Source organism: Pyricularia pennisetigena, chromosome 3 (assembly GCF_004337985.1).
Source record: "Pyricularia pennisetigena strain Br36 chromosome 3, whole genome shotgun sequence".
In the NCBI taxonomy this organism is placed as follows: Eukaryota; Fungi; Ascomycota; class Sordariomycetes; order Magnaporthales; family Pyriculariaceae; genus Pyricularia; species Pyricularia pennisetigena.
The window spans coordinates 4,175,848-4,187,871 of record NC_043742.1 but is presented as its reverse complement, the minus strand read 5'-3'; the positions used below and the strand labels follow the sequence as shown (position 1 = coordinate 4,187,871).

At 52.3% G+C, this 12,024-nt stretch overlaps 3 protein-coding genes across 3 annotated transcripts; 2 read left to right on the top strand and 1 right to left on the bottom strand.

Moving 5' to 3' along the window:
- Positions 1 to 2,055: 2,055 nt before the first annotated feature.
- On the top strand, positions 2,056 to 4,518 carry PpBr36_02857 (uncharacterized protein; the record flags this gene model as incomplete). The annotated part of the gene is made up of 1 exon (XM_029890034.1): positions 2,056 to 4,518. One exon carries the CDS (start codon positions 2,056 to 2,058, stop codon positions 4,516 to 4,518), a length of 2,463 nt encoding a protein of 820 aa, XP_029753671.1.
- Positions 4,519 to 6,045: 1,527 nt separating this feature from the next.
- PpBr36_02856 (uncharacterized protein) lies at positions 6,046 to 8,154 on the top strand (the record flags this gene model as incomplete). Its single annotated transcript, XM_029890033.1, has 3 exons — positions 6,046 to 6,424; positions 6,704 to 7,051; positions 7,181 to 8,154. The coding sequence occupies 3 exons, from the start codon at positions 6,046 to 6,048 to the stop codon at positions 8,152 to 8,154; spliced, it is 1,701 nt and encodes a 566-aa protein (XP_029753672.1).
- An 888-nt stretch (positions 8,155 to 9,042) lies between these two features.
- Positions 9,043 to 11,313, bottom strand: PpBr36_02855 (uncharacterized protein; the record flags this gene model as incomplete). The annotated part of the gene is made up of 2 exons (XM_029890032.1): positions 9,043 to 11,145; positions 11,236 to 11,313. The coding sequence occupies 2 exons, from the start codon at positions 11,311 to 11,313 to the stop codon at positions 9,043 to 9,045; spliced, it is 2,181 nt and encodes a 726-aa protein (XP_029753673.1).
- Positions 11,314 to 12,024: the final 711 nt, after the last annotated feature.

The window sequence follows — 12,024 nt, the reverse complement described above, 5'->3', positions numbered from 1 at the left end:
CTACATTTCATCTTCATAATGACGGCATGTTGGCGAAAGAGAGACAGTACCAAGCCTTGAGAAGTTGCAAACCTGGCAATTGATGGTGCCGCTGAAGGGAGAACGACGATGTGTCTGTCGTTCATGCACCGTCTAATAATCACCCCTGACTAAGTCGTACTTTGCGAGCAGGTAATTGCTTGGTTGTCTTGTTAGGAATGTCATTTCTCCAGCCGATACCCTTACGCCGCAGCAAGCGAACGTGTGATCTGAGGTACTCGTGAGAGGAGGCGCAGGTATCATGCTAATCTTTTTGTTCCCTCTTTAATCACAAATTAAAAAGAATGAGCGGATCCAGCCCCCCGCCAGTACGCCACTATTATTCTAGGTTTAACCACCTTACCCCTTTGAAGAGGGGACGCAATTTCGGCGCCTTACCCTCCTTTACAAAAATGCTGACGATTGACTGGCTCGTTTGATCGATTTGGGCCCCACTGTGTCTATCCGTCCGGCAATCCACACACCACCCATCAAACACCGCGCCTTCTAAAAAAAAATATCGAAAAAAAAAATCAAAAAAAATCAGCAAGGCGACAAAACGGGAAATGGTCTCAATTGTCTCAGCTGTCTCACTGCTCAAGTTTACGTGCCTTTTTGCCCTTTTGTTGATGAAGATTCTGATCTAGGTGCACTGGCTCTGGTATCTAGACTATTGATGCAATCAATATTGTATAATGATACCTTGATGAGGAGAATATCATGACTACTACTACGTAAAAACACATAAACTCAGTCGCTACCAGGCGAGGAACATTGGTATCCACGTTAAAAACTACATTGGGAAAGCTTGGCTGCATCTGGTCGTCCGTTCCTCACACGTATTCTTTTGGCGACCAGGCCCAAACGCCAATGCACCGGGTGGCACTAACAGCTCTCGTCCCTGCGTCCAACGGTGATCTGTTAGCGCACGCCCAACGGCACATCCATGAGCCCTGGCCTGTCGTTTCCCTCCATCCGTCCTCTCGAAAAGAACGTGCTAGGTACCCTTGCATGCCTTGCAACCTTCCTTGAAGAGGTAATGTGGATGGATCCCCTGTCGCCCCATCTTATTCCATCCATCCCTCGCCTTCTTTGCTTGTGGCCCCTCCCCTGTCGATTTCCAGCGCGGCCTATCACCCAGCGATCCCTCCCACTTCTTTCTCCTCTTGTTTCCTTCCCTTCCTCTCCTTCGCTACCCTATCCTCGCCATCGCCTTCCTCCACAACCGCGAGCATTCGACTGTTCGGCGACGAAGACTCTTCCAGTGCCGTGCCCTTCGTGTTTGTGATTGAGAGAACATTTCCAGCTGGTTTTTGCCGGTTGGATTTCTTCTCTCGAACGCGAACCTGGAAGGACCCTTGGGAAAGTCATCGCGAATCCACGGGAGCCTCCATGCCAAGCTCAGTTTCCTCATGAGACCCCAGACGCGACGACGGATCTGAAGAACCATTCCGAGCCCTCTCGCAGACGAGTTTTCGTCGATACGCTCTTTTAAAAAAAAAAAAAACCACGTAGATATACGATCAAGCCTTGGTGCTCATACGTCCAGTGAGTTGTTCACCAGCCTACGACGATGGAGGACGATATACCAGAGGGGTCAGCGGAGAAAGCCTAGGTCTGCCAAGCCGGGCTTGAATGATGATTTCGCCGCTGCCTGAGCAGACTCAATAAGGGGCAACCAAAGAGATGGAAGGCTTCTGGATTACCGGGGGCCAACATTCGTATCTCGAAGTCGATCCTGGAGATTTGCCATGCAGTCGGACGATGCACTTCGCCAGCTGAAAAGGGGATTCCGTGGGCAATGGCTAACAATCGGCGACTTTTATCCAGCTCACTTACACTCGTTCACTGACATTTTTGTCAAGTACATTCGTTTTCAACAAAACCACAATGTGAGTCTGGCTGATCTCGCTACAGTCGAACATTGTTGACAAGGGTTCTTGACCAGAGCAAACTTGCCAATCGTCTTTGCTACCCACAACCGAAGAACTCGCATGTCATTTTAAGCGATTGCCTGCCAGAACAGCCGAAACCAACATGCACAGCTTCTCAAAATTGGCCGTGGCACTTGTCGCGGCTGCCTCGTTCGCGAGCGCAGAGCCCGAGACTCGGGCCGGGATCGAAAGGCCCGTCATATACTTCCCGAGGCATATTAAGAGACAGTTTGTCAACGCGACGACTCCTCCTAGCGAAGCCTCATCCTCAACCTCAAGGCCGCCCCCGATCCCCGTGCCGGAGACATCATCGTCATCGTCATCATCATCCTCTGCTGCGTCGTCGACTCAGGAGTTTACAGCTTCGAATCGGCCTACCAGTATAGAGGAGTTCTTCAGCACTCTGAGTGATTCATTGACTACCGGCTCGACCTCCTCTAGCCAAAGACCCGCGACTTCGGGGACAGGAGGAAGCTCTGCGACTGGCGACGTGGTTCCGATCGTCGTCCCAAGCTCGGCTTCGCCCCCTTCGACGGCCGCTGTCCAGCCAGGATCAGTGTCGGCCCTTACGACTACTCAGAACTCGACCTCGGCTGCTACGTCGGAGTCTGTCACGGCGCCCGGCTCTACTTCGAGGCTGGTTGGTACACCGGAGTCTTCGTCGGTTTCCGAAATCACCAGCGCGACAGCGACAGCGACATCTCGGGCTTCCACTGCTGCGTCGAACACTGGGTTGATCCCAGAGACCACCATTCTTCCGACCACTGCTACCTCGAATACTGGATTGATCCCGGAGACCACCATTCTTCCAACCACTGCTACGTCGAACACTGGGCTGATCCCGGAGACCACCATCCTTCCGACTACCGCAAGTCTGAGCACTGCCGAACCGGTTGTCACTCCCAGCATCACTTCATCTTCTAGCTCGTCTGGTATTCTGCTGGCCCCCACCGGCATCGTGACACCCACCAGCTCCAGCTCGACCGAGAACCCTGCGCTTGGTGACATTAGCACATTGATCAGCAGCATTGCTTCCTCTGTCTCTACAGTTTTGCAGCCGAATGGTACTGCCCCTGTCACGACCCCCGTTGACACCGCTACAACCACTATCGCATCCGATACACTTAGCCCGACGACTGCGGTTGTCTCTACCACTGGGCCAGTAACTTCAATCCAGCCCCTCCCTCCAGTTTCCACTCCTACCGCGAATGGAACGGTTACTTCCCCGCCCGTAGGATCGCAGACAACTGCCTTACCGACAACAACCCCTGGGTTTCCCCCGGACACCAGTATCACCAGCCCGGGTGTCACGGCGAACAGCACGCAGATTCCTACTACGGTCTCCACGATCCCCACCACGCTCCCGACTACGCAGCCTCCTCTTACCGAACCGACCGTTACCCCCACAGTTCTTCCCCCAAGCTCCAACAACACTGTGCCGAGCAACACGACGACGCAGCTGCCACCTACTCAGGCTCCCACGCTTACTCAGTTGCCAACCACTACCACCACCCCTGCTACCACTGGCCCCGCTACTACTCCGTCGGCGGCGAGCACACCCTCGACGACAAGCAGCACCAACTCAAATGACGACTGGCTCCCAACCACCATCATCGTACAAGCGCCTCTTCCGTCCACAACGGGCTCCTCGACGATCGCCCCGTCGTCTGTTCCCACTGTACTGCCATCTGATTTGCCAAAGATCATCAACCCATCCGACGACATCACGGAGCCACTGGGTGATGATATGATGGAGATTCAGGTTGCGTTCAAGTTTGCGCTCAACTACAGGTTCATTACCAACGAGAACCCCAATGCGGGAGCCCAGATCTTTGAATATCTTCCCAAGGCGCTCAAGTACATGGAGGGACTGACCGAGGAGCAGAAGAAGAGGCTTCAAGTCCTCCGGATTGTTCCCCTCAACACGGAGCAGCAGCTTGGCTATGTTACTTCTGTTGCGATCGCCACCTGGCCCAAGGCCTTTTTCCCTCAGTTGCGCCTGGACGTGAAGACACCGTTTTCTCAATTTTACCAGAACACCAGCAACGGCATGCTCGCTCACAACCTGACAATGTTGGTGAACCCGGCTATCGACATTCTCCCTGGAGCTACTCTTGACGGGAAGCCTGCTGGTGCAGGTTCCGGCGCTGGAGGTAACGGGTCGAACGGTCCCAACGATGTCTTCAACAACGACAACAACAGCACCAACCAGTCAGCCACTCAGCGCGGAACTGTTGCTGGTATTGCATTTGGCGCTGTTTCGCTCGCGGCTGCCTACGGTGCTGCCATGTTCATCGTTGCGCGTCGGTACAAGAAGAAGAGGCAGGCACACCGTCGATCCAGCTCAGTTGCTTCGCCCTCTGAAATGCGGCAGTCTGGCAGCCCTGCCTTGATGGGTGGTGCACTTCTCAGCCGCGACTTTACGCATTACGGTGGGGTTATGGGGCCAGCTGGTGGTCGTGAGAGCCATGGCAGCAATGGTAGTGGCAGGAGCGCGGGCAACTCTGCTCGTACTGCTGGCATCTCGGCGCCTGTTGCACAGGAGAACTCACTTGGCTGGAACTGATCTCGGCATCAGTGTTGTCACGCACACCTGCATATGAAATCATTACGCCGTTTCCGACTACGGTTTACGCTACCTGCCATACCCACATCCACTGCCCCACGCACTTTTTATTTTGTCACTTGACCCTTTCAACAACTTCGATACCCCTCGGGAGGTCATTTTTTTTGGATTATTGCATTATAACAGCCTTGTGTTCCAATGCTGCTTTGTCGTGGAACTGCGTCGGTTTTTGGCTTATAGACAACTGTATGCTGATCTGTCGCCATCTTCTGCTTTTTTGGATGCTTCCAATTTTCTCTTCAATATCTTCACCGAACCGTTTGACTTCTAGCGGAATGGCCCCCCCTTTTTTTCTCATAAGATTCCTCGCCGGTTCGCAATTGGACCCAGGGAAGCTACAGCGTGCAATACTATTGTACTCTTCCTACACACGGGCACAAGGTGACTTTTGGCCTGGACGCCCATTTTAATTTATATTGTTTTCTTGTACTTCATCCTTTGATCGGTCGTGGGCGGTGTGTAGGTTTTTTTTTTTTTGACAATCTACATCAGGCTTTGTGGCGAAACAGGGCGAACGAGCTAATTGGCCAAAGATTCCATATGTAATGTGTGTTGGATTTCAAGACAAGTCAAGCGAGACTCGGAAAACGAAAGTTTGGGAGGGGACAGGCACGCATGTATTGAGCAACGCGTCAAAGTCATCGCTCTCCCCTTCCTGTCACAACAGACCAAAATCCAAAATTCACATTCTCGAGGGACTGGCGGGATTCTTGTTTGCTTCCTTTCTCGTCGTCTCGACTCTCTTTCCCTCGTTTATATATTTTCCTACCCTTGGACGGAGAACAAAAAGATTGGGAGGGTTTCTCAGATAAAACACTACCTTGTAAATAACGCGATGGAGATGTCAAGCGACAGATCTCGTCAGTCTGTCAACTAAAAAAAAAAAAAAAACGACTTGGATTTTCCCCCGACTGCTTTTACCTTGTCTTGTGTCATTGCCATGCATTAGAAGCTAAGATGTGAAGGCCATGCGTCAAGCGCTTGCTGAAGCATCTTGCCCCCAACTGCTGCTTATAAGAGTGGGGCAGCTTTCCCTAAAGTCCTGTAGTACAGATTTAACCTTTAGCCTTGACCCAGTCATGAGTGACAGGTCTCCCTAGGTGTCTAAATTGGGTGAGAATGTTCTGCACGATGGGTCAGACAAAGGGAGGTCCGCAATGAGGGTTGCTCGTGTCATGTTTCTGGTTAATAGCCAAAACTAGGGAATCTTGTCATCGAAATGTTTCTAATTACGAATCTCTCTTCTGCATACACGTGCATCCATGCGGCGGCGTTTTGGTGGCTTGTTCCTGCGGCGCACTCGGGGGCTGATGTCATCCGAATTCCGAGCGATTCATTCTCGGCAGGTTCAACTCCAATCGCCGTAGACGAGGCTTGTGGCTCCATCAACGGTAGGACGGCAGCATCATCTCACCAATAGCTAGCCCACTGGGGTCCTTAAGCCGCCAAAATAAAATAAAAATAACAATGGAGTCGTCCAGCCACCGTGGGGAATATTCACTGAGCTTACTACCTGGCAGCCATCATGGGCCCTATGACGACCATCACCTCATTGCCGACAGCTCGAGTTCGTTGTCGATAGACAGCGAGGGGAAACGGGGCGATGAAGGTGTCTACCATGGCCGAGAGAAGGATGGTGCCATTGGACTCGAAGCCCTCAATCGCCGACGTGATGATGAAAACGATGACGACCATGATGATGTTGGAATTCACAATGCCGCCAGCAGCCTCAGCTCCAAGGTATTATACACGGCCCGTGAGGAAAAGGCCATTGTGCGCAAGTTCGACCGTCGCTTGGTCTTGTTTATAGCCTTGATGTACATGCTGGCGTTTCTGGATCGCTCGAGTACGCCGGATTTCTGATCTGCCTATTCCATGCTGTTGTATCTGTTATTCCTGCAATTGTCATTTGCCTACTTGGCTTTACCGTACTGAAGTCATTTTCGCCCGGTGCTTCCTCCCTTTAACCCCACGAAGCGACGTTTATTCGTGTACCATGCACATAGTCTCGGCTTTTGAGGCATGCTCCCTCGTCAATATTCTTCTGCACACGATCATTATGCCTTTTGCTTTGACTTCAACTTACATGTTGAAAACTACGTATACGATGCTGACGCTCCCCCAGATATCGGCAACGCGCGAATCGCCGGCATGGATGTCGACCTGCAAACGTCCCCGCCGCGAGACGATTGGTACACATGGGCAATACAGGCCTTTTACATGACTTATATCGGCTTTGAGTGGATGTCGCTCCTCTGGCAGGTCATCCCGCCTCACATTTACGCATCTCTGCTCGTGCTCTCGTGGGGTGTCGTCGCCTCGCTGCAGGCAGTGGCCCCTTCATATCCTTTCTTGATCTTGTTGAGAGCGTTTCTGGGTATGGGCGAGGCTGGATTCACTGGAATACCGCTTTACCTTTGCATGTTCTTCAAGAGAGATGAACTTGCTTTCAGGACGGCCATCTTTGTGTCGGGTATGTAATGTCATATTTGATAACCCGAAACTACACCTTTTTGAGCAACGGGAATACCAAGCCCTACCCTTTTCCTTAGGGATGATGTTTTCTATTTTCTTCTTCCTTTGCTCACGAATAGAACAAAAGCTGCTCCACTGGCTACCTCGTTTGCCTCGACTCTAGCCTGGCTTATCCTTAAGCTCGGAGAGGCCGGTCCCATCACCCCTTGGCGCCTCCTATTTCTCGCTGAAGGCTTTCCATCCGTCATTGTTGCCATCATCGCCTGGCGCATCGTTCCGGACTCGCCACACATGGCGCCATACCTCACGCCGCGCGAGAAGAAGATCGCCAGGCTCCGTCTCGAGAACCACCATCGATCTCCTCCAAGCACCAAAGGGCACAGCCTAAACATCAAAGAAGTCCTCGCCGTCTGCACCGACCCGATCTCCCTCATCCCGGCCCTGATGCTCTTCTTCACCAATATGGCATACTCGTCCCTCCCTGTGTTCCTGCCCACCATACTCGAGGAGTCGATGGGCCACGACAGACTGCGCGCCCAAGCCCTCTCGGCCCCTCCCTACCTCGTGTCCTTCTTCTTCGTCCTGGCCACGGCCAAGCTGTCCGACTCGATGCGAACCCGCAGCGCCTTCCTCATTCCGTTTGCTCTGACCTCGGCCCTCGGATACGTGACCCTCGCCCTCTCGGAGCACGCCCTCGGCCTCGAGCCCGCCAGCACCGTGCGCTATCTGGCCGTCTACCCGGCCGCCGTGGGCTTCTTCTGCGTCGTTGTGCTCACCGTCGTCTGGACCGTCAACAACCAGCCCAGCCGGGCGCGGCGCGGCGCCGGCTTCGCCCTGATGCAGACCGTCGGCCAGTGCGGCCCTCTGCTAGGCGCGCGGCTCTACCCGAGGTCTCAGTCCCCCTTTTACACGCAGGGCATGGCCGTCTGCGCCACGGCCATGCTGGGCGTCGCCGGCCTCGCCCTCGTGTTGCGCTGGGTCCTCATCCGGAGAAACCGCGCTTTAGATGCCGGTCGCGTATTGATCCACGGCTACAGGAGCTATGGCGATCGTGGTCGTGGCGTTACCGGCGCAGCTGCAGGTTTCCGCTTCATGGTCTAGACTTTTTTTATTTTGTTTTTTTTAATACTTTGACTAATGAGACTAATAGTATCTCTTGTTTGTCCCTCTGGGGGGAAAAAACCACAAAGATACCATTTGCTCAAAAAGAGGTGTGTCGTGCAACCTTGTCTTGGGTACACTACTACACTACATGTACGCAGGGATGAGTTGTCTTCTGTGCGTTTATTTGATATTCTCTGTCTCACGCCAGGTTTTCTCCGTACGACTTGACACGCTGCAGCGGCCAAATGTCTAGCATGCGTATATCCGTTTTCGTCCGGTGGCACAAAAAGTCTAGACCCATGATCCAGCCCAAAGACCGGCAGGCATCCCGAGACAGACAAATTCCCCAGATGTGGTTGCACATCTCTGAAGATTCAGAGGCCTTCCCCAAATGGACCAGCATTGTATTACAAGGTGCAGCCTTTGTTGAAAAGGGGGTTATCCCCACATGATTGGGTATCCAATGTGTGGTGTAGCCTAGAAATATCTATCATCAATGCATGTTCCTCACGGTTGTCCAACTGAGCTGGTGCTGATTGCTAGTCCGGGTGCAAACAGATTTTACCGACAAACTCCTCATTATGAATATAATTAATCCCTACCACACAAAAAGTATGACAATACTGGTATCGTTAGACACAGCTGTGCCAGGTGGTTATGAGAACCCAACATGAATATGTATGCACGTTTGCGCAACCAGCAACAGCCAGCAGTATCAGCAGCTACATAAGGGAGCCAGCCATTAGAAACAGCTACCAAGAAATTGAATAAACCAGGGCCCCCAACTGATCCCCTCTGAAGATGTGTCACCCATATGGTGCAATCTGCTTGAGTGGTTTTTGGATCCAACGGTGCATTCCATGAAGCATTCCATGAAGGAGTTAGTCACACCGTCAAAGATGAACCTGCAACCACATTATTGTGCCGACAAATGGGCTCTGAGAAAGGAAACGTGGCTGAGTTGATTGAATCAGTTGAGAGCAAGTAGCCAGCATCGTCGTCGAAATTGTTCTCGTTCGTTAGGCTGTCAATTCCAGTGCTCGTGACAGTGGCGGCTCGAGAAGCAGACCGGATTGGCGTTGCAGCTCCTTGCACTCCAGAAACAAGCGTATCAGCACTGACCAAGCCCGGAACCAACAAAATTTCGGCTTCTGAACCCGCTTGCTCGTCCGAGACCTTTGAAAGCGGCGGCTCATCTACTCTTGTGTTCCCAGTATTGACTATTTCCGAACTCCGTGCAAGAGGGTGAGATGGTTGCTGCTCAGGAGGGGTGGCCTCGGCCGTAGTAGTGCCAACTGCTTCTTCTTGTATGCTTCGCTCAAACTCGGACGACACCTCAACAATCTGCTCAAGATGAACGCCCATGCCTGCCCGCAAGTTTGCACGATGTAATGCGCCTTGGTTTGGCTCTTGGTTTATCAACAGCCCCCCGTTTGCGTCAAATTCTGTCCGAAACCGGGAGCCCTGCCTCTGAGGGTTTGTTTGACCTCCTTTAGATTTTTCATTTGAGTTCATGATTGAACATTCAGAAGCACCATCACCGGAGCTCTGGGGCCTTGGAGTTCCGTTGGTTGCCCTGGGTTCCTTGCGGTACTGAGCGTCCTTGAACCACTTTACGCGACGCCATGGCTGATACCAATGTATTTTTTCCTTGCGCATCGTGCATCTCCGTTTCTGACCCTCGGATATATCGAGGTCATGAGAAGTACGTCTCCTCATTGTGTGGCGGTAGTATCTTCCCAGTCTACTATTTTCCAGCTTGAGCTTGAGCTTCTTCAGCCCACCGCCGCCCCGCAGGCGTCGACTGTCAGAACGACTTCGGGCTTCGCATTTCAGACTGACTTCGGATGGATTTACCATGACGAGCTTCTCATCAGTATTCTGTACGGCGGCAGCACTGTCGGCGGTTTGGGGAGAACCCTCGAATAGCGGTTCAGTTGACAAAGCAGTTGCACCGAGGTTGACTTTCTCAAGGCCCTCAAAAAGACTACCGTGGATGCTGCTTCTCTGTAGTTTCCGAGGAGTCACCACTTCCATACTCCTTATTGGAGGTTCAACCTTCGGGAAAGGTCTATACACACTAAGGGTGGGAGAATTGATCTCTTGTACCTCGGGGACGTGGTGACCCGATATGCCATTGTCAGCAGTTGTCGGCTCATTGATTCGCAAGGTAGCGTTATCTTTGGGTTCTTCAGCTGAGATTGTAAAAACATCGTCGGAACTATCTACTGTGGTGGCCGTATCCTGTTCAGATTGATTGTCCTCATCAGATGTTTCATGTGCCTTTTGGCCATATCCGGAGGAGGATGATGTTCGGAAGAGCAACGAAAGTCGACCATAAGGCTTGCTGAACCGGCCCAACGACACGAACCACCTGTCACGTATGGACCCGCGCGGCGGGCTGGCGGCATCTTCGGAGGAACGTTGGCCCTCGGTTGGATATGAGGACGAGGTGCTTCTGACCGCGGTGCAGGTGGCATCCTGGCTGGTATAGTCCAACTCGAGTGATCCATGTCTGAAGGAGCGCCCGACGGTCCAGGGAACCTCGCTGTTCAGAAGGTTTTCGACGTTGCCACCGCTCAGGGTGAGAGACTCTAGGGATGGAAATGGGTTGTCTAATAAAAACCTGTATGGACGTGGCGATCCGTTGCTGGATCTGGATACGTTTCTGGCGGTGCTCCATTGCGAAGGGTTTGGCAGCCCTTCCTCTTGGCCATTGAAACCAGGCTGTACTTGACGTAACTGGGTTGACGTGGGAGGGGCTCTCGGGTGGTTGCGGAGCTTCAGACTGATCTTCTTGTCTTTGGTCAAGTGACTCGGTGGTTGCTGGCACGACGCAATCTCGTCATTGCTGTCAGGTTCCGCCGCAAGAGGAGCGGGCTGCAGGTTGGATGCCGAAACACGTCTCAGGGCCCCGGGCCTTGGCTCAACGTTCTCATCAACACCATCAGCCTTGGAAGGCTTACGAACTTGTGAGCCAAGGTTCTCCTAGTGACCGATGAGCTCTCGCGACGAGATTGCGCGCCCCTGTCCAGCTCGGGCGGTTATATCGCATGCTGATGGTCGGTCGCCTCGAACAGTCTGGCTACCATTGAAGATGGAGGGCGAGACCTGTCGCCGATGAGGGGAGATATGTGGAAGTGAGCCGCTCAGCATTGTGGCGACGAGTAGCCGGGCGTAGCAACAATAGAATTTGATCAAGGTCACCTTCCAATGGGCAGTATGATAGTTGTAAAAGCTGTGTGTGACTGACGGCGAGAGAACACCCGGAGAAACTCTGCTTTGAAAGAGACAATGCTAATGGTGATCGGGGAAAGATACTTAGGCTCCGGGACCTTTTTTCTCAGTTTGGTTGGATTCTATGTTCAAAGAATAATATAACAAGAGTTCGGCACTAACAACAGTGGCGGACGAACGATGCAAGAAAACACCTCTCTTTGCCCCGAAAAGGGCTCCAAAAGCCCATGTGTGTCACTTGGAAATTATTTGGAAAACAATTCAACTGAATACCATGGGCGTGCTTTCCCAAAGAGGAAGCTACTGGCAAGATTTAGTGTAGCCAGGCGAAGCTCCAACAAATTGAGGAAGCCGCATTGGATACGCATTTGCATTTACATTTGCATTTGCAGCGATGGATCCCAAGGCAATTTCAAGGTATTCAAAGATAACACTGAAATATCCGCCAGAAGATTATGAGTGGCACGCAAATGTATTTGAGCGAGCAAAGTAAGATGCAACCGAGATCAAGTAGTTAGGCAGCAGTTACAACCGCGTATGAAGAAGCAAGCAAACACGTACTGACGGGCGCCAAGTTGCCAATGCCCCAGGAGCTAGCAAATGTAACTTTTTGCTGAGCTTCGGCCCGGT